The sequence below is a fragment of the Scardinius erythrophthalmus genome (assembly GCF_964197995.2).
Source record: "Scardinius erythrophthalmus genome assembly, chromosome: 9".
Lineage (NCBI taxonomy): Eukaryota > Metazoa > Chordata > Actinopteri > Cypriniformes > Leuciscidae > Scardinius > Scardinius erythrophthalmus.
The window spans coordinates 7,678,142-7,691,607 of NC_138229.1; the positions used below are offsets into that span (position 1 = coordinate 7,678,142).

The 13,466-nt window shown below is 37.3% G+C and overlaps 1 protein-coding gene across 2 annotated transcripts in view; it reads left to right on the plus strand.

Annotated features, from left to right (window-relative positions):
• The first annotated feature begins 1,945 nt into the window (after nt 1–1,945).
• pax3a (paired box 3a) overlaps nt 1,946–13,466 on the plus strand; it is a 30,494-nt gene continuing 18,973 nt past the window's right edge. Inside the window, exons 1-4 of one of the 2 annotated variants that reach the window (XM_081373632.1) lie at nt 1,946–2,077; nt 3,035–3,270; nt 3,890–4,019; nt 4,274–4,417. In XM_081373632.1, coding sequence (XP_081229758.1) covers nt 1,993–2,077; nt 3,035–3,270; nt 3,890–4,019; nt 4,274–4,417 — 595 coding nt within the window. In that variant the 5' untranslated portion in view covers nt 1,946–1,992. The remainder of the gene's footprint in view (nt 2,078–3,034; nt 3,271–3,889; nt 4,020–4,273; nt 4,418–13,466) is intronic. The other variant, XM_081373633.1, reaches the window with a different exon arrangement.

The following is a 13,466-nucleotide window of genomic DNA, read 5'->3' on the forward strand; positions in this document are numbered from 1 at the left end:
TATTACTATTATTATTATTATTGCTCAGGCTACTTTTTTGAAAAATTAAGAAAAACAACGATGTTAGTTTAAAACATGTTTTTTTTTTTTTTTTTTTTTTAGGCTATAGCCTAAGTATAAATCAACGCCAACAAACAACCTTTTTCTTCTTCCTCCACTTCCTTGTTGTTAATTTTTTTTAAAGTAAAATATAATACAAATACTATTAAATATGCTATTACTAATATTAATATGGGATTTTATGGGGTTTTCGATATAGATAGATAGATGAGAAATGTCCGATATTAATTGCAATGATTTCACTTCACTTTTGATGTTTTGTCCCTCAGGCCAATCCGGCAGAAACGGTCAGATGTCAATTAAAGTCAGTTGTGCGTCTGTGGGCTTCTCTTGTTCTGAGGGCAGCCTGGCCTGTGGCGCACCGCTCGGGCTCCGGGCTCCACTCTCCACGCCGCTGCGCTAATCCGTTTATGAAGCACCTGGGACCGCAATAACATGCGCTTATCCGCCGCCGCCGCGAAACATGCGATAATGCCTACATCCCAGAGGACCAGAGGGGCACTTTATACCCTCTGATTGAACTGTCGACGTCTCTGAGATGACAGCCAGCGTATTTGTCACATTAGTCAGATTGAAATCGGATTCAGGACTTTATATCCCCTCTCTCAGTATTGTTTAGCAACAGAACTAAGTTTTTTTTTTTTTTTTAAACTCGGAGTGGGTTCTTCTGTTTGAACAGTTGAAAGTGTGATAGTTTTTCTGTTTGATTGATAAGGGGTCACTCTGAATGAACGGGCCCGTTTGACTGACGTGAGGTTCTCAATGAGCTCCTGCAAAGAAAAGGAACTTCAGTGACTGCGGGGAACAGAGGGGGAGCATCTGAATGTGAGATTGAGTGAGAGTGTGTGTGTGTGAGAGAGAGAAATGCAGAGTAATGCAAGAGAATGAGTGGGATGGATGGCTATATTGAATGTCTCTGCGTTATAAATAACGCTTCTTCACAATTGTACTCCTCTCCACAGACACATTTTACGGCACTCTCGGCGTCATACCCTGCTGAGACCCCCGCAAGCTGCTCCTTTCATTCTGCAGAGACTCTACTGTCCACAAGCATACAATAAATACCTCTGTGCTGTGCAGCTTTGGGGTTTTTTACTTAAAAGTTGGGGTTTGAAAAGGATTCATGTTCAATAGATAAACACGGTTGTGGCAGAAGAACGCAAAATGCATGGAGCAACTCTGAAGTGCTTCCCAACTTTGTTCCTGAAAGCTTCCCAACTCGTCCCACTACATTTTGGATATCCTCCTTAGCTGACCCTTCCATTGCAGGTCTTGTGGCCTCTATTAACGATAAGTTTGATAAGGAAGGCATCAAAATTGTCTAAATTTGGAGGGCTTTTGGGAACGGTCGAGAACCACTGATCCAAACCAATGCATTAAAGAAACTGAAATGTTATTGAAATGAAATAATTTTAAGAAAACGTCAGTGTTATCTTCCAGATTGCTCTCAGCATCACAGTTTATGTCTGAGGGTGTTATCAGCGACACATCCCCTTGAACTCCCGAGGTCATGGCACAAGAAAGTTTCGGGATTTGGACCAATCAGAAGGCTTTCCCAGATCTTTGGACCCTCCCTCCTTGACCAATCACAGTCCTCGATGGGTAGAAGGAGCCAACAACTCAACAACTGATAAAATGTTTCGCCACTGATCACCATTTCAATTCACAACAACAAGTGTGTCAACAACAACGGAACTGAAGCTCTGAGAATTTTATCTTCCAAACCGCTTTGAGAAAACCTGGATATCCGTGATTAACTTCAGAGGATTGGCAGCGACGTTTTGACTTTTGAAGTTGACTTTTCGTTTTTAACTGAAGACTAGCTGTACTTCAACAGTCCACTGACACTTGACGATAAGTGCTTCTCCTTTGGATAAATCCCCTTCTTCTATCAAGTGCTCGTGAACCCGTTTATTTCCGTGCAGAGGAGATATGACCGCATTAGCGGGGGGCATTTCCAGGATGATGCGCCCCACGCCACCCCAAAACTACCCGAGAGGAGGCTATTCCTTGGAGGGTAAGGTGTTAGCTATACTACACAGCCTGGGCTAAGATGCATTCACAAACTTGATTCTTCATAAAACAGATTTGATCTGATGCACTTCAATATTCTGATTGGGGAAAGAAAAGAGACATTATAGACCTTAATATTGGAAATTACAGTGTAAAATTTTCAAATAACATTGAAAAATATGGTTTCATTCTTTTGTGGTGTCAAGGCTACAAAATTGTAGTTTTTCAACCACGTTCAAGCTGCAACAAAACAAAGAACAAACAACATAATAGGGAACATTTTGTACAGTGATATAAATTTAGTAATGTAATGAAATTTATTTAATAGCCTACTTAGCTAACATGTTCTATAAAAACTTTGGGTTACACTTTATTTTAAGGTGTCTTTGTTACACTGTAATAATACATTTAAGTACTGAGTAATATTAAGTAACATGTACTTACTATAGGGTTAGGGTTTGGTTTAGGGTTAGTTGCTTGTAAATATGCAGAATTTATAGTTATTACTATAGTAATTACATGTTACATATGTAACAACTGTAAAATTAGTGTTTCCAAACTTTGTTTTAGCCTATATAAAATATTATATATATATATATATATATATATATATATATATATATATATATATATATATATATATATATGTATATGTGGAGCTACTTTTTAAATACTTTAGGTGTTCTGGCAACAAGTAACATTTGCAAATTATTGTTATTGATTGGCTTTTTTTTTGTCAAATGGCCAACAATTTTTTTTTTGTTAATAGTAGTATTTATAAATAATTAGCATTTGTTATTAGTATTACGCAATTAGTTTTATTGTTGTTGTGTAGTTGTATGTAGGCTCGCTGATCATAGGAAAGAACTTACCGCTGTCATGCTGATTATATTTTGACTTTTAGCACAAGGAAATAGTTGAATACAGTGTCAGTCACTGACTTTTCCTCCTCTTGCTGCAGTCTCCACGCCGTTAGGTCAGGGCCGCGTGAACCAGCTCGGTGGAGTCTTCATAAACGGACGGCCTCTGCCCAATCACATCCGCCACAAGATAGTAGAGATGGCCCATCACGGGATACGACCGTGCGTCATCTCCCGACAGCTGCGCGTCTCGCACGGATGCGTGTCCAAAATTTTATGCAGGTACCAGGAGACCGGATCCATTCGGCCCGGTGCTATTGGTGGCAGTAAACCCAAGGTAGGACATATGTATAGGGCTGCATTGTATTATTGACTTTATTATACAGTTTATATCAGTTTTACATTTAACTTTGCACGGAGTTTTGCAAATAAAGAGTTTTGATTGACTTCAGAAATACCAAATGTTTGGTATTTTTATGGTTGTGCCCTTAGTTTTTTTCAGTATACAGAATAAAGGCTAAGATTTTTAATGGTTCTCACCTATAGGTTCAGCAAAAAATAAGTCATTTTGTATGGTTCTAATTAGCCAAAAATGTTTTTTATATCAGTTAATTTGTCTGTGAGTCTTTTGAAGCACCAATGCATTGATTTTTTCTTTAAAGAATCAGAAAATAAAAAGGTATTCCATGGCATGAGTCTGTCAAACTATTTTTTTAAGTGCTATTCGAATTTACTGTAAATTGTTTTACAAAACACAGTATATTTTCCCCTCGTTTAATGACTGACAAACAATGAAATAAGCATTCTGTTATGAACTTCAAAAAACTAAATACAAACCGATTATTTTACCCATACATAATTGTTCTAATTGTTGCTAGATATTTTAAAAGTGTTTTAGAAAACTATACAAGGATATAAAAATTAAATAAATGATCGTGTTACCTTTGTAATAAAAGCAGAGCACAACTCCCGATGTGGAAAAGAAAATCGAAGAATACAAGAGAGAGAATCCAGGGATGTTCAGCTGGGAGATTCGGGATAAACTTCTGAAAGATGGAATCTGCGACCGGAATAACGTGCCCTCAGGTACTGAACTTTATCTGGCAATCTCTTCAGTTTAGTTCATGTTTTTAAGATATTTTTTTACCACACCTGTTGCTTAAAAAAAAAAAAAAACGAAAAAAACGTGTACACTTTAAAACAGCCCTATAATCTTATATATTAAGATTTAAATGGGTTATAGATTTAAATGTTATACTAGCGCATTTTCAGGCGTTTAAACGTTCAACAAGTGCAATTGTGTGATGTCATTTCATGAAGCTTTCCATGTCTCTCCGCAGTGAGTTCCATCAGCCGCATGCTGCGCTGTAAATTTGGTGGAAACGGAGATGAAGATGAGGATGATGATGAAGTGGAAAAAAGGGAGATCGAGGAAAACGAAAGACGAGCCAAACACAGCATCGACGGGATTCTCGGCGACAGATGTAAGTTCTGACGAGTTTTTTTTTTTCCTTGCGGATTTGAGATAAGCACAATGCGTTTAGTTTTATTAGGCTACCTATAATATCTAATACTTAATACCAACAATAATAATAATAATAACAATACAATCATGCATATTATTATTATTAGATGCTAATATACATATTTTCTGTTCAGATAGTAGCCTATTTAAAAAAAGGGGGTTTGGAAGTGCGTGAATGTCATAAGCACATTAATGCTGTTTTTTATGGATTTATTTTTCCCCGAATGAATATCGCTTTTAATGTTTCAGTTTGAATCTTTTGGCACCAAAATGCAGTAGGCTAGGCCTATATTTTTAACGTTTTTGTTGTTGTTGTTGTTGTCTTTCCTTAAACTCGTTGAAACTCAATTGAGGAGCATCGGAGATTAACCTCCTAAAACGAGACGTTCCTGGAGTGAAACTGACCGAATCAGTAAATCAAACATTTGTCCAAGAATAGCGTTCACTAAAAGACGCTCCTGCGGTGCACAATCGGACACTTGAGGATGAACTTGGGAAACAAAAGCGAAAGAGTCCATGAGACTCACGCTTCAGTTTCCCCAGGACAAAGCTCGGCCTAGCAGTAGCTTGGTCCTGACAAAAGACTCCAAGCTTTTCAAAATTTGGAAAGAAAGGAAGAAAAAACGGTCCAACAAAAGGTGCAGAGAGGACATTATGGACGGGCAATGAGAGATGAATTATTCACGAATGACCGTAGTCCCGACTCAGAAGTGTTTTAGACTTCGAGGCCTGAATAATGTGTCCATTTCTTGCTAGATCATGTCTTGGAATTTTTCTCTTTCACCCTAAAAACGACGTCAATAACATTGAGAGGTTATGCTTAATGTTTAGGATATTTTAATATTTACCTACATTTAAGCATAAAATTAACACTTGTTGATCAGCATGTAGGTTGGCTAAGAATTTTAAGATCGAGGCCATTAAAAATAACGTTTCACATTTAAATACTTGGATTTAAATGGAATTCCTTGTTCGATTGTTTAAAGAAAAAGCGATTAATAGGCTTAATAAAAATATTATTTTTACATAATATAGCCTAAATTTAGCCTATGAAACAAATAAATAATAGGCTATTGAAAGTTTGATCATCTGGCCCCCATGATGAACCTTCCCAAGGATGTCAAAACAAATATAGGTTGATGTCTGAAATTGATTCTTTTTGCATATGCTGTTTAACAATCGTTTCAGTAGCCATAAAAATCAAGATTACGAGTTCACATGAGAAGGTATAGGCCTGTTCATATCAGTTCGCCGCTCTTACGCTTTCCATCAAACGGTATATCGACATATCAGAAGTGGCCTACTCTCAGATGATCATTTGTTAAAAATGCACATATATCATAAAAAAAAACATTTTTGTGCTTAAAATGTTGCTTGTTTAAAATGCTTTACTGATAGTTGATTGCTAACATTAGTGTTGGGAGACACGATAACGCCGCGAAAATCGCTGAAAATTTCGAATAGATAGAGTAATTCGTTAGATATGCCTAATTAGCGAATTTAAACTGCACTTTTTTCATCGAATCTTAATTAGTAACTCAAACATTATCATAAAAACGTTTTTGTGCTTCAAATTTTGCTTGTTTAAAATCCTTTACTCCTAGTTGACAGTTACCACGGCTAACATTACTAAGTGTTGCGAGACACAATAACGAAAAGTCGCTGAAAAATTCGCACAGATAGTAATTCATTAAATAGGCTTAATTAGCCAATCAAACTGCATTTTTTTCATGGAAATTTAATTAGTGACACTCAAATGTCAAAACAACGTGTCAAAATATCACAAAAATCTTTAACATTCACACAGGCGATAGCCTCGAGGCAAAACCCATTTCCCCAGTTGAAGAAGAAATTGTATGTATTAACTTGGAAATTGATACAGGCAGCGCGTTTTTCTAACCCCCACAGGCCTGAAATTCTTGCGCAGTGGAGTTTGTTCTAGATGTCAAGTGGAGAGAGAAACTGAGCTCTGTGCGCGCTATAGCCGGATTCACCCCGCGTCATGGGCCGCGCTACAATTGGCGCACATTATACTCAGTCATTGCAATGAAAACCTTTTCTAGTAGATTAAATCGAGCCCTTTATTCCTCCCCACTTTCATCTCAGGACAAAAACCCGCCCCCTTCCTCTCCGCCCGGGGCGCGCATTCATTCCTCACTGGCCTTTTCCTTCTCTGTTTTCCAGCACCGCCATCACGAATACAGATCAGTTGGTAATTAGTTTAACAAACCACTGTCGATATGTTGTTGTTGTTGTTTGGAGATTGATGATTGATATGAACTTTTGAAACGCACAACTTAGCTAATGCACTGTAAAAACCTTTCTGCGTTAAGAAAAACTAGTTGTTTTAGTCATTAGTTCAGCTCCATATTGTTATTGTATTGTATCTTGACTAACTTTAGATTGTGCATTGCCATTTTATTTTGCTTTTTAAACGTTGAAATGTGTATATTAAACAACATGCCCTGTTCATTTGACCTGCTTTATTGTTTCAGTGACTTAATCCAGTTAAACAAACTTCTACAAAAAAAAAAAGTGGTATCAGGTATATGGAGTGTTTTTTAATCAGATATGAGAAATGTTGCTGATTTGATAAGAGTTTGTTGCGAGCTCCCAACATGCATTTTTAAGTATGAATGTGATTGTTACAGTATGTTTTGCTGTTTGCAGATTTTTTCCGTATGTTTAATTACACTTAATCCAACCACTCTGAATTTATTTGTGATGTACTTGCCAGAAATGATTGTGATAAGTCAAAACATAGAACTTTTTTTTTTAAACAATGTAGCAGAGCTATTTTTCATGAAACTTTTTTTAGGGCTAAAGCATTCAAAGCTTTTTGCATGCATTTAAACCTGGACTTGCAACACAGTTAGTTAGATGTCTATATCTGCATTGGCAAAAAGAAAGAAAGAAAAGAACAAAACAGTGAATGAAAGAAAGGAAGCGCAAGGGGAAAGGAGAAAGGAAAACAGCCTTTTCAAAGCCCCGTTAATGTTTTTGTTTTCCTAGAAGGATCAATCACCTCTGGCTTTTATTCACATGTAGATGTGTCTACATCATAAAACTCAATGAGTCCTGATCTCCATTGACACACTGTAAACTTCTCCTCTCTCCATTCACTCTCGTCCGTTTGTTTGCAGTGGGCTGATTCTGCGCTGGCTGTATTTCACTCTCTCCTCCCTGCTTGTGGGAGTTGTTGTTTTTTCCTATTCGGTACTCAGTTCAAATCTCAAAAGGGTGTTTTCAGAATCAAGAGGGTGTTCTCTAGCCAAATATTGATTAAGTACATGTTTGCTGAGTCTATAGTTGTCGGGTAAGAGGGGTGTGTTGGATCTGGGCCCCTGCTCCTTCAAAACCTATTGTTGGGCCCCTTAAAGGCTTGAGATCAAAGCAAAGACCCCTTCAGATTTATTTGTCTGGGAAAAGGCAGAGTAGAGGACCATTGCTTACTAATACATGGATTGAGCATACGCTTTAAAATATGTTTCTCGAAAGTTGTTTGATCAGGAGGCTCAGAGCAAACATTTCGATTTTTTTTTCCTGTAATGATTTTAAAATTATTGAACATTTTTTACACTTTTTTTAATGTTGAAATAAGTCTCTTGTGCACAGCATGTCTGCTGTTATTTGATCCAAAAATTCAGTAAAAACAGAAATATTATTACAATTTTAAATAACTATTTCTATTTAATTATATTTTAAAATGTGATTTATTCCTGTGACGCAAAGCTGCATTTTCAGCATCTTTACTCCAGTCTTAAGTCACATGATCATTTAGAAGTGATTCTATTTATAAAAAAAAATATATATATATATATAGAGAGAGAGAGAGAGAGAGAGAGAGAGAGAGAGAGAGAGAGAGAAAATCATGTTTTTCGTAAGTTGGATTTCCCCCCTTAAAATGATTGGATCAGTCTGGGCTCCCCTCTTGTTTAGGTTAAAAATATTATAATGACTTCAGTTAACAAAACGAAAGCTTGAACGTTCCAAAGACAGTTTTTAAGAACGCCAAGGGACGGTTCTAGTGCCTGGCGTCACAAGTTAATCGATAAAACTTCTCCCACAATGCTGTGTTTGCCTGAGCACATCCCCTCCTTTTTCCTATACCATTAACTTTGGGAAAACTGACAATCCTCGAGCCTCATTTAGCTAATTAAAAGTAACTAAAGTCATCAAAGAGCCACGGCCCCTCTCTCACAGATTCTCATTCACGGCAGGCGAAAAAGAAAACTCCGAAATACAAACAGTCAAAGGGATCAAGTTTTTTTGAAAGGGAGTCCCGTGGAGGCCAATTGAATGAGCTTAGTGCTTTCAGACGTGCCATGGTGAACGCAGTCAACATGTAATAATTAGTTTCATTGAGCTGCATTCCAACAATCTGCTGCTTTTCTCCTGGGCTCATTGTCTCCCAGCAGGCCAATAGCCAGGAGGACAGAGAGAATCAAGCAATGACAACACATGAAAGATTCAGCTGCCTTTGTCCCAGAGAGCAAGGAGGACTTTGTTTGTGTAAATAAAATAGGGCTTTTGCCTGCTTTGCTGACTGGATACTTGCTCAATGGAAAAGGGGGGAGATCGAGGAGAGAGAGCAAAAACAGACAGCTGTGTCACACAATAACAAACAGATATTTTTGGGACGATTTCTTTTTTTCGCAACCACAATTGTACTCAGAGCCGTAAAGCCAGATGTATTTGTCCAAAACTGGACCACAGATGGGCAACTATAGCCATATCGCGCTCGTTGGGGTCTAATTTTATACATTCTTTTGAGATCTGCCTCTTCGATCAATAAACAAGGGTTCTTCTCTCTCTGCTGGAATGTTCCTCAGTCATGATTCCGGGGCCCTGCGGGAATGGAGATGAGCAATCATCTGCCTTTTATTCAGCAGTTCCTTGAAACCTAACAAGCTTCGCCCTTCTCTCTCCGAGTTCATCGAGGTTACGGATCGCAAAGTTATCCCAACATCAATCGTGGTTTTTAGGCGGCGATGAAGATTAAACGTCTTTTGACCGAGAGGCAATGTGTAGAGTCGTTGTTGTCCCATTCGCACGTTTGCGTGGCGTTCTCAGAAACGACGTAGACCGTGCATCATTTCCACATGATGTCATTCCATTTGATTTCAAAGTGGCACGCAAAGGAAGAAAACACGCATGCACGCGGTCGCACCGAGCTTATCTCCGAGTGAATGCTGCCTGTATGCTTCATTAGGTCCGCTTTATACGCTGGCACCAGCATTGTGATCCTCAAATATTAATTCAAAGAACAATTAATGAATGCGAAGCATCTTTGAAGTGGGGGTGCGGGGTCAAACCCGGACCAGCCCCTAGCGACTGATGGACTCCTCTTCCACTCCTCTCTTCTCAAAGACGGTTTGAAGTGTCCAAAAGAAAAAGTGAGCAATAGAAGGTCAATGAGAATAGGGGCTCCTCGCCGAATAGAGCGCTCTGTTTTCTTGCAAGTGTTTGTGTGAGTGAAACTCTGGCAAAGGAGCGATGAAAAGGAGGAGAAAGGAGAGGTCGAGGGTTTCAGGGGCCTTGCCATAAAGACTCACAATGAGGCAGTTAATTGAGAAGAGCTAGCCGCCGTTGTCAATCACTTAACTTGAGGAAATTCACTACTTAACTGCCAAACGATGCTGGTGAGAGAGGGAGAGACACCGAGAGAGAGGGAATCTGTTAGAAATGACGGCAGAATCAAGTTAAGATGGCTAAAAGCTTGAATGAGCAGAGTTTTCTCGTTGTTCTGGAAGGTTTAGTGGCTGCGTGAAGCTCCAGCCTTATGACTTCCAGCTTCTACAGTGGACCATTGTTAGCTCACTTTATTTACTCTATGTAACTTAGACGAGCAGAAATCATCGTTTCCAACTCAAATGTGCAATTTCTGATTTGTTTCAGACAGAATTCATTTGGTTTTGGAGAATTTACAGAAGACTGTCAATTGAAACTTCAAACATGTTCCAACTGTTGTTTTTGCCTGTTTACATCATTTTAAAAAGTGAGTTTAATGAGTGCAATTTTCAGGGGAAACACTGTCATTTTACAAAGCCATGTCTCAAATATGCTTTGTTTAGTGTTTCTTATGCATTACACGCTTTGTTGTGCAGGTTTTTGAACTTCACGTTTCATCATTGCATCATAGCCTTTGAACTTTAACAATTACGATTCTTCAATGCTGTAAAAAAAATATTGTTGCAGTTACTTAACAACTTAAAATTGGTTGAGATAACTTAAATATCAACCTTACCTAAATTTAACTAAAGTTAGCTAAACTTAATATTTTATGTCAAGTAGCCTACAAACACACATACTTTTTTTTTAAGTTGAAACAACACTTTATTTATTATTCTAATTTTTTGAATTGTGATAAATAATCACAGCAATACTTTTTTTTTTTTTTTTTTTTACAGTGAGTTTCTTCAAAGTGCCTCAGGTTCAACAAATACCCGTATTCATATCAAGAATTAGGTTAAGTTCACTCAGTTTAAAAACTTGATGTTGCATATATTAAATCGATTTGATATTTTAAATAGGTTCCTTTTGGCATTAGACTGTAAACCCCTTTTTGATTCTTTTTTTTTTTTTAAATGTGGTGCATATTAGCTGTTGTTTAAAGAAACACGAGACGTTTTACCTACTTAGTGTAGTTACCAAGTTCCTGCTCAATCCAAACGTTTGTGTGTATTTGAATCAGGGCCGCAGGGCATTGCATAGGACTTTCAGTCTCTTATTTGTACCCCAGAGAGGGTGAGATGTGGCTGGGCAGGGTCAAGGGGGAGTCCTGGGTCAGTGGCTGTGCAAACTCCCTCTCTGTTGGAAGTGCGGGTTAAGATAATGTGTTTGTTCAGTGTGACAGGTAACAGACACTCTATGATGGCCAATAAATGCTTTGAAACTAAAGAACACAAAGGAGAACTGATTTGCATTAAATGGTTGCATTATACTGTGTTTTGAATGTGCTATTTAGCATCTTTTTCCACAGAAGAAATGTAATATATAATTCAGAAACAATGAAAAAAATCAAATTCTTAATCACTATATTTGTATTGTTGTTGTTTTTTTAGCAAAAAACATCTAGATATCCCTAAACAAGAGAAATGTTGCATAATATATCAGATTTTCAGAGCATTCTTGTTAAATAAAATAATATTTAGTCTTTTTTAATATTTTTTTTAAATTATAAAAAATATATTTTAAATATGATTCATATAATGTTTTGTAAATATTAAAGATAAACAAAATATTTGTATTACATTTTTATTTCATTTTTAAGCATAAACGATTCAATTAATTCTACAGTTTATTTCATAATCATTTAATGCTGTGTAATAAGTTTTAGTTCTTTTGTAGACGTAGAAGTGAATATCAAAGATAATGTGTTTTGTATGTTGAGAGGTGCGGTCTACATTTTGCTCAACATGTGGATTGTATCCGCAGTGATTTTTTGCATCATTTTGTCATATTAGCATTTGACCCACCTGTCCCAGTAATGGCTTACTCAATATGTGCATGTTTGGTACAAAAGCGTGCATAAATATAACGTGATGTCAATGTAATGAGCGCGTATATTTAGGAGCATGTGGTGTGTGTTCCTGCGGTGCAGTCGCTGCGTGGGTGCTGCGTTTTGGCTTTGTCCCGTTGTTGGGAGCGATTCCATGCTGCAACAGGCACCTCTGTCCTGCTCTGACATCATAATGAGCAAAGCATGCTGGGAACCCAAAATGCCTCAGCATCCCACCTTTATGTTCCTTGTGTCCGTCTCTTAAATTGGACCTTAACGTATTTCTTTTTAATACACAGAACAACGATTTAAAAACTCACTGGCTTTTTTTAAACCATAATTATTTTTGTGTGATTATATATTTTATGAATTTATTTATTATATTAGCATTCAAAAGTTTTGGGTCAGTTTTTTTTTTAACAAAATGATTATGTTTATTCAGCAAGGATGCATTAGATTGAAAAAAAAAAAGAAAGTCATTTATAAATATTTCTATTTCAAATTAATGCTGTTCTTTTGACATTTCTATTCATCAAAGAATCCTGATAGAAAAAAAATATATATTAGGGTTTTCACAAAGAACTTAAGATAGTGTCTTTACCAGAAAATCAGCAAATTAGATTGATTTCTGAAGGATCATGTGAGTAATGATGCTGAAAATACAGCTTTGCCATCACAGGAATAAATTACATTTTAAAATATAATACAATAGAAAACAGTTATTTTTAAATTGTAATAATATTTCTGTTTTTACTGAATTTTTTATCAATCAAATACAGCCATGGTGAGCATAAGAGACATATTTCATTTTCAACATAAAAAAAAAAAGTCTTACTAACCCCAAACTTTTGAACAGTATAGTGCATATTGATATATTGACTTATTATATAATGATATAGGTAATAAATAAATATCATATGAGTAATTCCAGGCCATTTTAAATTTAGGTTTAATAACTTTTGGATCATGCATCTTTTGCACCCCTATAGGCAACAGGCAAACTCGACCCCTGACACCATAGTATTTTTAACAGTAAGCACAGTTAGTCATCCAGAAAGTAGGCCTATTTAAAGGATCATACTGTCCATAAGTGTCCGGTCTTGTTTTAGTCCACCTGCAAGGTTAAAAATGATCTTTCAAACGCGCTCTTCTCCTCTTTGTCTCTCTTCCTCCGTCTTCCTCTCTTTCTCTCTCGCTCGGTTTCTCTCGGGGCAGCTGCTGGGGTCGTGGCTCTTTAGCGAGTTGAGTGACTCCCTGCTCCTCCCTCTTAACAAAATGCCAACCCCAGATGGAGTCGTGATCGTTCCGTTAACCATTCTTCTCCCTACATCTGCTGGGATTCTATGTACTCTTTAATTCACTCACCAGTGGCTGGCTGGGGCGCGGGCTGAAAGGGCCAGCACTCCTCCACGCTGCAAATAAATGCTTCATTTGTCTCTTCTCTCTTTTGTTTTGTTTGGGGAACACATGTCAGGAGCTCAATTACCCAACCATTTAACAGCCCCTG